Below are 16,121 nucleotides of genomic sequence, written 5' to 3' on the forward strand. Positions count from 1 at the left end.
GTTATCCTGGATAACAGAGACATCGTTATCGTTTACGCCAAGTTGAGTAATTGGCGAGCGACTTGAATGCGAACGAATGTCCGTTTCGAGCCTCCGGAGGTTCTTGTTTGGGCTTTGGTAACAGTAACTGGATCTCTGACGACGTAGATTGGGACATTTTCCAGACAGTCTTGCTTTGTGTACTAGGACGAATGAAGCTTGTGCCATGCCTCATTTGGCTTCATTCTGATTTCAAGAAACAACTTCTCAAGGTGAAATTCATTGTCCTGTTAGGCAGGCTAGTAGGACGACCAGACCGAAGATTCTAAGCATGAAATTTTCTGACCGTGCTTGGCCGACACGAAAGAACCTTGGTTTATGTCGTTTGTCGTAATAGAACTTGGCCGTCAAGGCTGCAGACGCGCTGTTCAACCAAAACAATTGTTTGAAGCTCCCTCTTCATCGACAAAGACACAGACCCCGATTGTCGACTCTTCTGTTGATTCCCTTCCCGACATAGGTACCGGTTTTACCTCCTGCGTTGAGAACAATCTGTATGGTTATGCTTAGGTACTGTCGGGTGGTGTCTACTGCCTAAGAAGCTTGCGTCCCTTGAGGTAATTATAGCTACGATTTTTGACAAATAAGGTCGTCAACCATCTGTTATACTTTTTCGGACTAATTGTCATTGATCAAGTACAGGTGTGTGCTATATTCTTTGTTTACTCTTCGTAGAGCCACATGCTTATACAGGAAGGTTTGGTACTCAAAAAGAACTTACCAGTCACTTGCCACTGAAGCAATCTATGACAACTCGATGAGGTCGAGGGAGTAGGGTGATGTAATGAGTTAAATTTATACTTGAACTATTGATACCGAGCTATACCCATAGAGCAAAGGTTGTCATTCACCTCAAGGTCCTTCTGACTATTCTAAATATTAACAGGTAAGATTTCCTATATCAAACCAAAACCTATTCCAGCTACTTGCGGATGACTTGGCACAAATAGACAGGCTATCGTAAAATATACACTGGTGGTAGATGAACTGTCAAGCTCCTGGTCTCATCAAATTTCTCCACCAATCACATCTACATCCTAACGAAGCTTTCCCTCGTGTCTGCGGCTAGGTTGTAGAGGTAGTCCAGACCCCAGATTTTTAATGTCCACTTAATCAACTTCACCCCTTTCTTCCACGCTCAATCTACATTAGCCGAGTTCGCCAATATTCATGTCTACGTCTCCTCGCCTGTATGCCCTGATTTAGGCGCGTTCCTTTTCAGGGCTGCGCGATGCACGTTTTCCCTTAATATAGCATCAAGATAAATATGTAGCTGCTCGTTTGTGTTGCAACAACCTTTCCCCCCTCCCCATTTCACCGCTGGCCAAAACTTGACGGAGATAGCCTGGACTCCGCGGGAGCCAAGACTGTAATATGGATTACTTTGTTCTATGGCTTTGGAAGAACCTGATGCTGAGGGGAACCGTGCATTGAAATACCTCCGCTCCGGCGAGACTTTTGCTGGAATGGGACGCTCCACTCTCCTACGGAAATGCAATCGCTTATATTTCGTTCACCTGCTTTCACGTCTTTCAGAACTCGAATAGCCAAAGTAAGAAAAGAGCAGCGACTGTGCAATTCATTCCTAAGTTCGGGAATGGTAGCTGTCCCGCGACTAAGCTAGAATCCGAAGTTCACATAGTCAAGGAATAAAAGAATAATGATGCTCACATCGCTTATATCTGCTCTGTTGGTACTCGTCAGCGGAGCCTCCGCGGCTCTCAACGTTACAGGTTCGACATGCACGGTAACACCTCTACCGGCCAGTGGCGGTAGGGAACCGGACGACTCGCAGCAGATCCTCGACGCTTTTAAGCAATGCGGGAAGAACGGTAAGGTAATTTTGACGGAGGGGTTATTCCACATCGGCAAAGTGATGGATCTTAAAGATCTAAGCAACGTGGATGTTGAGATTCACGGCACGCTGCGATGGTCCTCGGATATCCAATACTGGCTGCGAAATAGTATTGGTGTCGAATATGCCCAGCGATCCACAGCCTGGCGTATTGGTGGCCAAGATATCAGCATCCGTGGCTTCGGCAAGGCGCTGTTTGACGGCCAGGGTCAGCTCTGGTACGATGAGAACCGCGGCGGAAGTAACCAAGCCGGGCGACCGATCAGTTTCACGCTTTGGCATGCTAAGAACGTCTTCATTGATGGAATCACCTGGAGACAAAGCCAGTTCTGGCGTAAACTTCCCCCCACCGCCCATGATACCCGAGGGATAGATGGCTAACAGGAACATTGAAATCAGATACTTTCGTCGCATATAGCGAGAACATCACTATGACGAATCTGGATATGAACTCGACTAGTAACAGCCAATGGAGCACCGTGAATACTGACGGCACTGATACCTGGAACTCGAAGGATGTCTTCATTAAGAATTGGACTGTGACCTGCGGTGATGTGAGTGCTCTCCCCTTCCCCTATTTCCCCCAATTCCTATCCCTTTCTTTACCTTTCCATACCACCGCCACCTTCGAGATTACCCGCCCGTTTAACTGTCCCCGACAGGACTGCATAGCCATCAAAGGCAACAGCACCAACATCCAAGTCTCTGACGTGCACTGCTACGAGTCCGGGTGCGCGACGATCGGCTCGCTGGGCAACAACCCGGGGAACGCGCCGGACTTCGTGCAGGACGTGACTTTCGACAACATTACGTGCACGCACAGCTCGAACGCGGCCTGGGTCAAGACGTACAGCGGCAACGGGCGCGTGCGCAACGTCACCTTCTCCAACATCCGCGCCGAGAACGTCAACCAGCCCATCTACGTCACCTCCTGCATCTACACCGCCCGCGGCTGCGACCAGAGCCGCCTGCCCATCCAGGACGTCCGCTGGATCAACGTCACGGGCACTAGTCGGTATAACATTGCGGCGGCCATCCACTGCTCCGCGAGCAGCCCCTGCTCGGGATTCAGCTTCGAGAACGTGGATATTCAGCCGCTAGATGGGAGGAGCACGCCTAAGTACTTGTGCAGTAATATCCAGGGCCAGGCTGGCAGCGGCATCCCCTGCACGGGAACGTGCCCTGCCGACTGGCCGCAGCAGTTGAACGGAAACCGTTAGGATGGAAGAACACCTTATATTAAGAGATTGACGGAATTTCCTGTCCGAGTGATGAATGCCATTATGGCAAGCTCGAAGTTAACCTTGTACGTAGCAAATTAGAAGTCGTACCCAACAACCTGCCATAACCATATCTCATTACTCGTTCACTACGAATTCTAATTTCATTCATCTTCGTCACACATTATCAGCGTGGTCTCATACCCTTGCCTTGCCATACCATACCGTACCATACCCTCCTGACATGACATAACCGCAACCGCCCCCCTTTCTATCTATATGACCGCGCCTTATCTACCTACCTAGGTCTAGGTAGGTATCCATTAAAAATGATCTTACTCCCACCTCTGCCACTCTCTCGTTGCCTGCTCGAGCTCGGCGTCAACCCACTCCTTGCCGAAGCGGCGCGGGTCAAGCCCTACTATAGTAGCGTGGTATTCCTGCTCCTTGGTCAACCGCTCCCTGACCTTGGCTTCCAGATACCGCAAGTCGTTATGCCGCACGGCCCACTGGAATATGTTGCGCATGCGGTCGGAATACAGCTGGCAGGCCGCGAGCGGGAGCAGCTGCGGGTTCTTGTGGAAGTTAGCCGCGATGGAGCTGCTGTCGCGCTGGATCATCGGCCACACCACCTCCCCGAAGCACTCCTCGCAGACCGTGAGGTCGGGGATCGACCGCATCGTGTACCACTTGCCGTTCTGGATCGGGGTGCTGCGCGCGCACTCGGGCACGGCCGTCAGGTCGCGCAGCCGGTCGGCCAGCGCCTGGACGTCCGGCGTGCTCTTCGTGATCAGGGCCTTGTCGGCCGCGGCCTCCAGTAGGTCGAAATAGAACAGAAACCTGCGCTCGTTGTCCTGGTGCATCGCGCACACGCCCCGCGTCGCCTCGGCCGGCGAGTCCATGGGCACGAAGAGCCCCGTCAGGTTCGGGAGCAGGACCTCGATCGTCTTGGCGCACGTGAAGCACGCGGTGAAGCTCTCGACGGGGCGGCCCAAGCGCGGGTCCTTGACCGAGTACCATATGCGCGAGACCTCCTTGGCGCCCGCGCAGGGCTGGCTCTTGGCGGTGACGTTGGCGATGTTTCGGAACATGGCTAGGTCCGCCATGCCATATTTCCTGGTCAGGAAGTACGCGATGTGGTAGTATCGCGAGGTGCCGAAGTCGCAGACGATGTGGCGATCTGTCGAGCGGAACGGCACCGGGACAAACTGGTGCGCAAATTCGGTGCGGGAAAACGTGGCTTCGTAGCACGACGGACAGATATCGAAATTGTCGCAGCGGGGAAGTGTTAGCCAATCCATGTGCCCGGCAGTTGGTTGCCTGCGAGGACAGTCGCGCATATCAGGAAGTTCGCCAGCTTGGACTTCGTCCATATATCGTTTATACGGGGGCATAGAGTGTTTTGTGCTGACAATACTTCTCGGCGAACCTGATTCTACCGGGTGGCGAGCGTGTCTCTGAGGACTCGTCGATAATGCCGACGTGGACGAGCGAGGATCTTGCTGGATAGATCCTACTCTAGGTGGTGGGAGTATACCCGACCTACGCGGGTCAGTTGGAGAGCCAGAATATGCAAACGCTGCAGTTGTGGCGGCAGCAGCAGCGGCGGCGGCGGCAGCAGGAATTACGATTGGAGCAGAAGATTTAAGCTCAGATCTTCCCGTAGAAGAGCGAGATAATGAATTCTGAGAACGATGCTCGCTCCGTGAAAATTTAATATCTTTGGGAAATGTAGAGCTACGCGAACTCGATGATGGCGAATCCCTTTCGTAGATCTGAGAAGTTCTCGAAGACGGGTACGGTGAGGTGCCGCGAGGTCTTCGGTCGCTACTGGGTCTGATTTCTGCCGGACTTTGGAGGCAAAATTTGCCATCGCTGGATACGAATGAATCCCGATGACGGCGGGGAAGGGCTCGGTATGATGCGTCTTCATCACTTGAATAGATACGTTCGCCATGAGGTGGGACTTCTGGCCTCTCATCGGAATCAGATGATGCTTGAGATACTGTATCCCGCTCGTATGGCTTACGAACAGAATCGTCAGCTCTTGGCGACCGACGCTCGGTATACGGCGGCGGCTTCCCATAATCTACCTTTGAGGATGATCTCGTGTGGTGGGGGATATCCGCGGTCGAGCGTCGTTTGTGATGAGTAGGACTTATCGACTTTGTGGATTTAATGGGCTTATCTCTATATTTCCTATCGTCCCGAGGAACCTTCTCATACTCGACATGAGGATGAGCTGAGCGATTACGACTTTGAGTATAAGAATCTGAACCCCCTTTATAGTATGCTCGGTCCCTCCCTCTGCTAGCATGTTCTATGACATCCGGGGACAACATACTCCCAGACTGAAGTCGAGAATGATGACGAGGAGAGTAGTAACTCTCATCACCTTTATCAGATCTTGTCGTAGATTTCGGTCTCCTTGTATCGGATCTCCGAGAATCAGGCTCAATGTCCGTAGTTATAGTAGGCAACTGTTCGAGTTTGCTCCGGCGTCGCTCACGTTTTGGTTCAGGGTCCGATTTAGCTTCAGGTGATTCTTCACGGCGCGAACGCGACTCATACTTGCGGCCGGTGTTAGCTTCATAAGAGGTAGGATCGGATTCGGGATCGGGATCGGGCTTAGGATTTATATCCCTTGATTTGGGTCGCCTCGGCAGCTTCTTAACATTTTCGGAGGAATCATCACTAATAGAATCGGATGGTGTGGGAACTAGAACGAAGCGCCTCTCGGGATTGAATTCATGCACGGGAAGGAGGATAGGTTGCTGGTCAATGTCCCCTCGGTGAATCGGCCCCTCACCCGGAACCGGGACCGTAGCTTTATATTCCTTTGCGAGCGATGCCGTCTCATCCTCAACACTCGGAGGTGGGGGATAATCGCGCTGGCGACGGGTGTTATATGGTAATTGACTCGAATCCGTCACATTGACATAAGAGGATTGACTTGATGGCGTATTCGAAGTAGCACTGCGTTACATATGACGTATCAGTAATTCACCCAAGACTGATTTATCAAAGCTTAAAGCTCAAAGCTCATCCCACGAGAATTCGAGCGAACCTTAGGTGTATATGAAGACTTACAATCGTGAATCTGGGCTTTTAGCTCTAGAACTGGGCCAATAGCCTTGTCGTAAGAACGCGTCGATGTCGACATCAACCATATTGGAGATGAGATATTCGACCAGCTTTATTGGAAGATCACTGCAAAAACATGGCAACCGGGAGTGTTGACTAGAGAAGAATGCAGTTGATATGTACCGAAGTTCGAGATCCCTGCTCCTCAGCCTTGATGACCGGCTCCGAATAGATTTCGCCAACTGTAGTTTAGCTTCTTAAGATGTTTGGAACTGCGGAACTGTAGACGGATAAGCGGCAGGGTACGAGAAGTTGTGATTCGCTGGGATCTGGGAATTGAGTAATTCCAAGCGCAAAGGTCCAACAGCAAACCCAAACTCGTCAGTGAGTGGGTTGGCAAGAGAAGAGTTCGGAGACAAGGGTAGGCCTTAGCTCTTCCAAGGCAGGGCTTAGGAAGATTTAAAGACGTCAAATGACAAGCAGCGAGGCAGCGAGGCAGCGAGGCAGTGCGTTTTAAAAGGATGGACCTCAAGAACGCCTCAAAAAATCAGTGGCTTCGGACATTGCCGTCCCCACGTTTGTCACGTTTTTGACTTCGCCAACCGTCTAGGATTCGAGCTACCGTGAGCTGTTGTGAACTGCTGCGAGCTGCTGCAGGCTTACTGTAGTACTTGGTCACTCAGCTACCTTGGCTAATGACGAAAATGATATAAAGGCGTATTTCAAGTGCCGTGGATTTATATTATAGGTAAGGTACCTAGGTATGTAGTAGAGGTGGTGTATTGTTCGCCGCGGTACCTAATGGTTTCAATGGTTTCAATGGTTCTAATGGTTCTAATGGTTCTGCTACTGCAGCTCATATGCAAATGATGGAAATGGAAGCGGGGTGGAAAAAAGCAGGGGTCTTTCTACGGGTTCTTATTCGACCTGCTCGACCTTGCTCGACCTTGTCGTCTCGAGAGTTGCATCCATAAAACATCCGTATCTAGGCTAGTCACGATGAACCGGCAATCCCTTTGCCCCTCACTAATCCTAACCAGGCAACTCGAATTGGTTGAAACTGAACAACAACTTGCTCCGCAGGTTTTATCGAGTTATCGAATTATCGAGTGAGATCTATGACCCATTCTTATGGGCTTTGTGGCCTTGGAGCAACTTCGTTTCCTATGTGTGTGTCGCACTGCATATTCTGCATAACATTGGAATAGATACCTGTACCCTTAATACATAAGACCCTTCTCGCCCGAGTACACGCCGTACGCATATTCGCTGACTATTAGTTCGGGCGTTGAAATATCTATCTAACTGTCTACACAACGAAATTCGTTGAACCAACGGTGAGGCGACTTCACGGAACGCGCTTTTACCCAAGGGAAACTTGTCCGCCTGCCAACGTGTCGCCTCGCCTCACCGACATCTAAACAAGGTGTAGGTTGAGCAGCATTGACAGTTTCAGCCATAATTTGCGCCATCAAATCATCAGGTTATATTGACGTCTTGATCTGCGATGCTGTGCTGCGCGCCTTCGGCAAGGGGGTATCACAACTTTGCTGAGAAGAAGGGTGGTCAGCAAAAGCTGAAGAAATAAAGTGGCTTGCGAGGTTGGATTACAACTTTTTTTTTTATCGAATTCGCAACAACTTACCTACCTCCTCCATACATTAGTTGATAGGTAGAGCGTAGAGGTCGTGCAAGGCAGAAAAAGAAAATTGATAACCTCCATGTTCGTAGTATGACACAATACGCCCCCTTTGTACGTAGGGAGTAAGATTAGCAAGTTAAGAAGTGTTAAAATGAATGGTTCTTATTACTGAGTAAAGCGACTTGCAGCTAGGCTATGCAATCTATTAAGTCAGAATGCATATAGTACGGGATATGAACACGCTTTAGGTAGACAATTATCCCCAACAGTTGTCTCGCATGCTGTAAGTAAAGGGGTTCGTTGGCTTGCAAGTTATCAACGTGTTGGTGACTTCGTCTCAAGCATAGCTCCTAAAAGAAGCTATCTGGTAGCAACATGACCCTGTAAGCTAACATGCAGATCAAAACTCCGACGTCTCACCTGTGCGACCGTTTTTCTTTTTTCTTTTTTTTCTTCTTTTTTTTCCTTGTAGAAGGTTTAAGTAGAATCTTCTTGCTCTGTGCCTCTACCCAAAGTCTCACCGCATTCCTGTGTTCGCAAGTACGTATGAACTATGATGCCTCGGATACAGTTCTCATGATCGTCAAGGTAGCATTAAATTATCACGAAAACACGCTATTCGCCGAGATGCACACCCGATGCCATGCATCTTAATATCGACAATATCGAGATTCCGTTGTGCTGGGACCCCTTAGAGCCACCATAGGGCCACGGCGGCCACAAAATAAAATAGTGGTTCGCGTAATGAAGATCATGGTTGTCACACCTTTTTCTTTTATCTCCCATCTATTATGTATTTCCCCAGCCTTTTGGGGGGGGGGGGGGAACATTGATAAAAAGTCTCGGCGGCGGGCTACGCTACTTCTGCAGAATGGCGCCACCCTCTTAAATCGTACGTGAGGCTGTAGATCTCGTCATACGGTCCCGATTAACTTTAACAACCACATCAACTAGGCCCGTCATAAAAAGGCGACCAATCTCTGACGAACAGCGAAGAGGACTGCTGGACCTTGAAATCGATCTATCATGGTTCCTTTGACCCTTTGGCAATAAATACGAAAATCCGACGGTACAGTTGGTTGAAATAGGCACCATCGCACTTAACCCACGTCTTGTGTTCAGAGAACATCCGATCCAGGGTCGTCTTGTCACCCGAATAAAGGCTTGACTTGAGATGACTCGCACGGATATCATAGGAGAAACCATCGGGCGAGGCTTTGTTTGCTGTTAGTCCCACTCGAGGACGCAGCTCGAACGTATTAACACATAAGGTATATTTTGCCGATACGTGTTGCGTACCTATGGGTAATTCCCAATCAGCGATGCAGAATGATGTGAGGAAGCCTCACTTATCAAAATTAAGACCCTAATTCTTGTTTGAACGGGAAAAAAGAAAAGAAAAAAAAGCACATAACAGTAAAGTTTGTCGAAAAAAAGAAGAGCGTACCTAAGATAATACAAGGAACTGATAGGATATTGCCCAAAAAGCATGGCAGTTACGTAAATATGAAGAAATCAATATCAAAAGGATCGTATAAGAACCGTTACACTCTAACATCGTACTACACTTAGCGAAGTTGTTGATATTGCTAAGAAAAAGACATAATGGATACCTATGCTTAGTACACGAAGTCTCGCAGTAGCAGCAAACACCTTCACACTCGTAGTCAGGCTCGTAGTCGACGTAAGCACAACGGCTGAGAATAGTCCCAACCTGCCAATAATATCGGGAGATATAGCTATTGGATACGGGTATAATTCCGTAGTGCCCCTTGGCACAGCTAGGACAGCTCAGTACCGATACTGTTGTGTTCTCCGCTATGATTACAATACGAAGGAGAGAAAGTTATAGTCTGGATTTGGAAAAAGAACCCGACCGTTACCATAATTACCCCCAGTATAACAAGGTAGTATCAATCCGTAATAAAGATGGAGCATTTAGAGCTTCTAGAACTCTGTAGGGCTAGAGTATACTTCCACGGGGTTGTCAATATAGGAGCAGATTTGGCCCTTGCATCTAGCATCTTCCTACCTAACGTACCGAGCCTAATAAGAGGTTTAAATGCCGCGTAAATTGCCGTTTCCTATAATAGGAACCACGTCACGACAGCTCATAAAATTGTTATCAGGGAGCATCATGATGGTGCCTCCTTATGAGAATAGATAACGTTGCCAGAGGAGGCAAGCTAGCCACTCCTACATATCTACGTGTAGATAGTAGCACGAACATAGTTGATTAATATGAACAAGTAGATATTGTGAGGAATACGACGTCTCCCGTGATCATAATAACGACAAGCTCTTGGTTATCGAAATAATAAACTTCTTCAACAGGTCGTTATGTCTAGACGTATAAACCCCATATCTCACTTCACTTATCCAGCCAAAGACATCGAAATGCGCAAAGCCCGACCCGATAACGGAATCTGCAACCGGCCGCCCCCTGGGTAGGTAGCAACGTCGATCCACACGGGGCAGCCTATCCCCTACGGGCCGAGGCAAGCGAAATCGACGTGGAGGCGAGAGATCGTTATCAAACCCGGAGCTGAACACATACCCAGGTAAGTAGGCAGGTATGAGCGGTAGGCTGTCAAAAGAAAAGAAGAAAAACAAAAACAAAAAAAGCACTTCTCCACACCCCCATCAAGATAAAAATCGTGTCGACCGAAAGCCGAACGCGTGGCAGCTTTCCGTAGGACGACAGAGCCCAGTATCGCCCCCATCCAACACGGGGGGGAAGGTTTAGTTTAGGCTTTGCCGTTTGCCACGGCACGGTCCGCTACAGGACGAGTCTCGATGCACGGCGCATGGGTATGGGGACATGGCATATGCGGAAAAAATATAGCCTACATGTATACTACCGTTTCGCGCGATACAAGATATAGGGCGCTGTTGCACTCGACGTTCGGGATTGTCATACGGAAGCGAACAAGTCGAGCTTGGTCGGGGGAAACAGGGGCGAGATATAGAGAGAGAGGTGCAACTTGGGCACAAGGCAAAAAGTCACCATCACCATCACAACCGCAATCGCATTGCACTAGATTAACGTATGTTGGTTGCCCGATCAAGGGGTTTATACTACCCCAGATAGAAAAAAAAAAAAGAAAAAAAAAAGAAAAAAGTAACCGTCCAAAATCTCGTAGTCATATGGTGTGCCCTTCGCTTTGACAGACTCCCCTATACTAAATCCAAGTACCGTATCTACACGTCCACGTACACCCCTCAGATGTCCAGTAGTAACCGGAGCCCGGACTCCATCATCAAGCTCCACGAGGATTCCCTCACAGCCCCATTCATCCATCTTCCCCGTCCCGGGGGTGGCTCTGCGCCAAAGTCCGAGCCGGTCTAGCCTTCCCCCAACCGTACGGACGCTGCCTACCTTAGGTACCTAAGGTTAGGTACATACCTACATACATACTTCTTGAGAAGGAGAAACGGCCCAGCCAGATCCCCCTCGTGCGAGCGCGACCCGAGAAGCAACATGCAAGTAGCCACGAAAGCCGTAGGGCAGCCGCCGCAACGTGTTACGGGGCGAGTTAACTCGCAAAGTATTTCCTTCAGCTCCCCCCCACATTACCACTTCCCCGGTCCAAAGACAACCGCTGATTTCAGGCTTCGAGATATTTCGACGTGGATGCAGTAGGTTGGGCCTATGTATCTCCGTTTGTCTAAGTTACGTAGAATCAAAATAAGTGAAGAAGCTTGTGCACGTTGAAGTTTAAAGCCTCGCTAGGTCTTCTTGATCAAGGCCTTTTGGCATACCAGCTTATTAGATTCATTGCCTCAAATAGTTCTATAGAAAGTAACATAATGACCATATTCACATAGTTATATATAAAATCACATAGATAACCAAAATGTTTAATATCAATGTAGTTTGTATTTACTTGCGTTTCCGCATTCCAAGTGCTTGTCTGTAAACGGACGAATGTCCTAACACTTTTTGTAAGTGCCAAATGATTGTCAAGAAAATAGGGGGTATTGGGCTCGGTAGCAGTATATGCTTGATGACAAAAAAGAAACTTATGAGGTATGTATGTGTTTGTGTGTGAATGTGCACAGTAGACACTCGAACCGTAGAGCCGCCCGTTTATGATAAAAGAACCGTTGAACACCGGCCTGGAATGCTAACCGAACCGTATCCTCATTCCCGGGTTTATTCTCACGGAATATTCCTCTCCATTGTCCCCTTCCCCAGAGCAATCCCAACTCCCTGTTTACTCCCCTGACGTGACTCCTTTTTTAGTTAAAGTACGTTACGGGTCGTAGAGATATCCCTAGTGCTTCCTGAACAACCGTTTAGTACCGCCGACTCTACCCATCTCGCCAAACTTCGTGTCTACTCGTTGCTCCGGAGGTGGTACCCGATCGTTGCTAGCAATTCGGACCTTCTCCTTCACACTCTCGACCCAAGCCCGGCTTTCATCACTCATGTCTACGCGTCTCCCTTTCGGACCCGCCAGACCTAGGGCGCTATCCTCCCCATCCCAATCCATATGCGACGAGGAGCGTGACCTAGTCGCTATTTCTGGAGGTGATGTCTCCTCCACATCTTCTGGAAGACTAGCAAATGGTATATTTGGAAACTTCACTGGTGCTCCATCGGAACCCACACTCCTTCTAGTCTTGCGAATTGCCAAAGGCGAAACTGGAGAACCATCCATGGCAGAGCTGGGTCGGCTTGTCGGACTTGACCCTGCAGCAGGCGGTGCGGTAGGTACATCTTTGATATCCACCTTTCCTTCACCCCTAGACCGTGAGCCGTGATGTATCGCATATTCTCGAAGATATTCGCCCAAATCAGCCCACCCGCCACCAATTCGTACCATAACTCTCTCGCCATTCTCTCCCACACTACGAATCAATAGTTTGAGAGGAGGCTCGCCGGTGGATCGCGACAAATGGTAAACTCTAATTCCTTGGCTGCTTTTTGACCTGGGCCGAGGCTCTCTCGCTGGGGTTAACATAAACGAAGGAGTTACGCTGCGAGAGAAGGACGGTGTTCCTCCACGCGAGGATAAAGCAGAGTTGCTCCGGCGTGTGCCATTTGAGGATTTAGGCTTAGGTTGCGAGGGGTACTGAAAGTCAGGTGGGTTCAAATTGACGCCAGGGGTCCTCTTAAGACGGATCCTAGCCGGGATAGACTCAAGAAGATTGCTAATCTGTTGTTGAAGATGTTCATCTTCGTTAAGAGAGCTCATACGGCCTGGACTGCCGGACTGGCTATCGTATTCGAAAGAGCCATCACCGTCTATGGTCTCTGGTGACTCGATAGGGCTCTGGGGTGGAGTGCTACTGGCATGTGGCAAGTGCGCAACCTCAGGAACATCCTTAAAAGTAACCGAGGTAGACCGATTCTTGTATCGCATGGGTGGAGAGCTAGGTGGACTCATACCATCACTCGAGAATGGCTCATCGGGGTCCGCTAAACGTGGTAGATCTGGTTCCATAGACCCCTCTCTGAAGGACCCATTATCAGAGTGACCTAGAAAGACTCCACCGTCAAGGGGGTCATGAATGACCGTGGAAGCGACAGATCCCGTGCTGCTCTTTCGTTCTTCGAACCGGGCTGGGGGCAACTCAGGTTCTTCACGTTCCTCATCCACTGCTTCCAGAACCGAAGGTTCCAACAAGTCAATATCATCCTCGAGTAAAGCCGCCCCGCCCCCAACTGCTGTATCGGATTTGTTGGATTCTTGGGAATGGCTGCGGACCATGTTGCGATTAACTTCACCTAGGACTGGACCATTTCGGCTATTTCTATATTTGTCTTGTACCTGACCTCGAGGTTGTTTAACATGGGGAAGACGTGCAGAATTGGGTAGCACGCCCGTCGACTTGGCTGTTGGGATCTTTGCGGGTCTCCCTTCATGAGCACCGTCGTAACTGAAGCTTGCTCCTCTGGCCGTACTTCCTGGGCCCATAGCACGTCGAGACGCTACGTGTCTTGCTGGTTCGAAGGTTTGCGAAGCTGACCTCCGAATGATCTTACTTCGTTCCTCGGTCAAGAGTCTCACCCCGCCCTCCTTCCGGGAAGAAACCGTAGATCTTCTCCGCGACGGCCCGGGGTTGGGTAAGCTTGGCCTTCGTCCTGGTCTAATTGCCGAGGATTGTTCGAATGGCATCGGAGGTGAGGCAAACTGACTAACATCAGGTAGATCTCTAGTTGGGCTTGGACCATGGACCTTTATTTTTGGTCGGGGGGTTTCTGGTCCGGTATGAGACCCGTGCGCGGGATATCCCTTAAATGGAGCAGACCCCTCGTTCTCTCGGACTTTCTGCTCAGCGGTCGTCTCCCACGAAGTATAATCTTTTTCAATCGCCTCCATGCGGTCCAACCACTCATCCGGTAAAGTATCTGTTGATCCCTCTAGAGAGTCAAGCATAGAGTCTAGGACTTGGCCTGGTTTCATTATCTTCTTTTGTATGACGCCCTTTATGATCTCAAATTCATTCCTGGAAAGTCGGCGAGGCTTCTTTTTCATGTTATCGTGTCCGGCCGAGCTTGGAGGGCGTGACTCGGCCGAGTCGATGGCGTTCCAGCCGGAACGCAATGCCATCTTGGCATCTGCCATCATAAAATGTAATGACGGTACTTTTCGCAGGACCACAAAACGCGCGCTCCACATACTCAGCAGTCTGGACAGTCTGGACAGGCAAGGAAGGGCCTGTACGATTATCGCAGTAACGACCGCAGTCAGATCTTCCATCTTCGAGAACATAAGAGTGGACGTAAGCGAGCGGTCACCTTCGAATAGTGGAGTGCCAGGTCGGGAAAGTGGCATAATATGATTGTGTAGAACTTGTTTTTTAATCTCCTCGAGGTCTAGGTCGTCCAACTCTCGTTGTATTTTTTCGACCCGTTTCTCGTATCGATCCACATCGGCGGCAGGAAGACTACCAAGATAACCTCCATCGAAAAGCAGACCAGTTTCCGCCAACTCGTCGTTAGAATCATCTCCTGGTGTCTTCGGGTCGGATGGGCTGCTGCCCTTGTTAGAAGGCATCTTGAACCCGGCGGAAGAGTTGTCCTTGGGCCAAGGCCAGCTGGAGAGCTCATCGAACCACTCATGTATCTTCTGGGAGGCGGTCGCCGTTTTCATCGCAAAGGCCTGCTCGGAGGCCGAGGCTCTGTCCATACATGTTTTTAAGGCTCCCGTAGGGAATCGGAGAGCATCTACTGCCGAAAGAGGTGTAAGCTGAGAAAGCAAGTCGTCGATAGGACGATGGGAATTGTGAGCAGGAGACTGCGACTGAGACTGGGAGCTCGAACGAAAGTGTCGTCGAACAGCGCCCCGTGAGCCGGAAGGCGTGAAAACTCGCTGTTCGGCCATGTCTTCTAATTGCTATAGGTTAGTATCCGGGTTTCTTTGCGCGGTATAGCTTTCCGAACCGGCATTTCCAGCTCGAATATGACTTGTCGACACGGAAAGGTGTAAGTGCGGGAAATTATTAAATTCGATCCTCCATGACGGGAAGCGTTGGTAGTTGAGCTTGTCGTTTGTAAACTTTCATTTCCTTCGCCTCGAACTTTACTACATCCAAGGACCCTGTTCGCCTTTCCGCCTTCCCGTAAATTCCTCTCTTCGTAATACAAAGAAGGGGGGAACAGCTGGGGGGACCGCTCACTGCGATTCCAGAAAGCCGGCGGGTTTTCGAAAAGAGAGGTTTCAAGTCGTCCGGATACCCGCAGATAAATATTCAGTAACCTGGCAACGTAGCTAAGGTGGATTGGTCTCGGATAGACTTAGGTTTAGAGGCTGCTCGTCATTGGCGATATGCGCGACAGGTGGGTATGCGACGTGTTCAAAGGAGCGGCGGGATTACGAAGTGATGCAGTTGATGCAGTAATTGTAATGCGCATTTACTTTAAATAACAAAAAAACAACAAGGAAGTGAAAACACAATAAACCTAATGGATAACTTAGGCGAAAGGGAAAAAAAGCATAAAAGAGAAGAGAGAAGCGAATGAAAGGAACCGGGACTGTATGTAGGGCCAAAAAAGTAGGAGATACAAGAAGCTGGGGAGAGGTTCGAATGCGAAAAAGAACTACGAAGTACCTTAGAGAGAGCTTCGCGCGGAAGCTAGGTAGGTACAAGCCGGGAAGTACAGCGCGTATCCAATTGGACGGGTTTCATGTGAGCTACCAGATCCAGGTACTTCGTGGCTTTCAATACAAATTGTGGAAACGGCGAACCGCCCGGACAACCATTATTAGCTCTAGAGCGCTAAAAGCTCATTAAACTATTATGAAAGTATGCTGGAACCAAGTATGAATAA

The 16,121-nt window shown here is 49.5% G+C and overlaps 3 protein-coding genes across 3 annotated transcripts; 1 reads left to right on the plus strand and 2 right to left on the minus strand.

Annotated features, from left to right (window-relative positions):
- Nucleotides 1-1,699: 1,699 nt before the first annotated feature.
- On the plus strand, nucleotides 1,700-3,114 carry F4812DRAFT_460680 (glycoside hydrolase family 28 protein; the record flags this gene model as incomplete). The annotated part of the gene is made up of 2 exons (XM_047937729.1): nucleotides 1,700-2,228; nucleotides 2,294-3,114. The coding sequence occupies 2 exons, from the start codon at nucleotides 1,700-1,702 to the stop codon at nucleotides 3,112-3,114; spliced, it is 1,350 nt and encodes a 449-aa protein (XP_047788721.1).
- A 335-nt stretch (nucleotides 3,115-3,449) lies between these two features.
- Nucleotides 3,450-6,284, minus strand: F4812DRAFT_451883 (uncharacterized protein; the record flags this gene model as incomplete). Its single annotated transcript, XM_047936272.1, has 2 exons — nucleotides 3,450-6,090; nucleotides 6,205-6,284. The coding sequence occupies 2 exons, from the start codon at nucleotides 6,282-6,284 to the stop codon at nucleotides 3,450-3,452; spliced, it is 2,721 nt and encodes a 906-aa protein (XP_047788722.1).
- Nucleotides 6,285-12,093: 5,809 nt separating this feature from the next.
- Nucleotides 12,094-15,418, minus strand: F4812DRAFT_77975 (uncharacterized protein). Its single transcript, XM_047939423.1, has one exon. The coding sequence runs from the start codon at nucleotides 15,172-15,174 to the stop codon at nucleotides 12,118-12,120; it is 3,057 nt and encodes a 1,018-aa protein (XP_047788723.1). The 5' UTR covers nucleotides 15,175-15,418; the 3' UTR covers nucleotides 12,094-12,117.
- Between the last annotated feature and the right edge of the window lie 703 nt (nucleotides 15,419-16,121).

Source organism: Daldinia caldariorum (assembly GCF_022478825.1).
Source record: "Daldinia caldariorum strain CBS 122874 unplaced genomic scaffold F4812scaffold_12, whole genome shotgun sequence".
NCBI lineage: Eukaryota > Fungi > Ascomycota > Sordariomycetes > Xylariales > Hypoxylaceae > Daldinia > Daldinia caldariorum.

Excerpts from the sequence above, each read along its gene's own strand:
- F4812DRAFT_77975 (XM_047939423.1), bottom strand. The coding sequence starts at position 15,174 with ATGGCCGAACAGCGAGTTTTCACGCCTTCCGGCTCACGGGGCGCTGTT.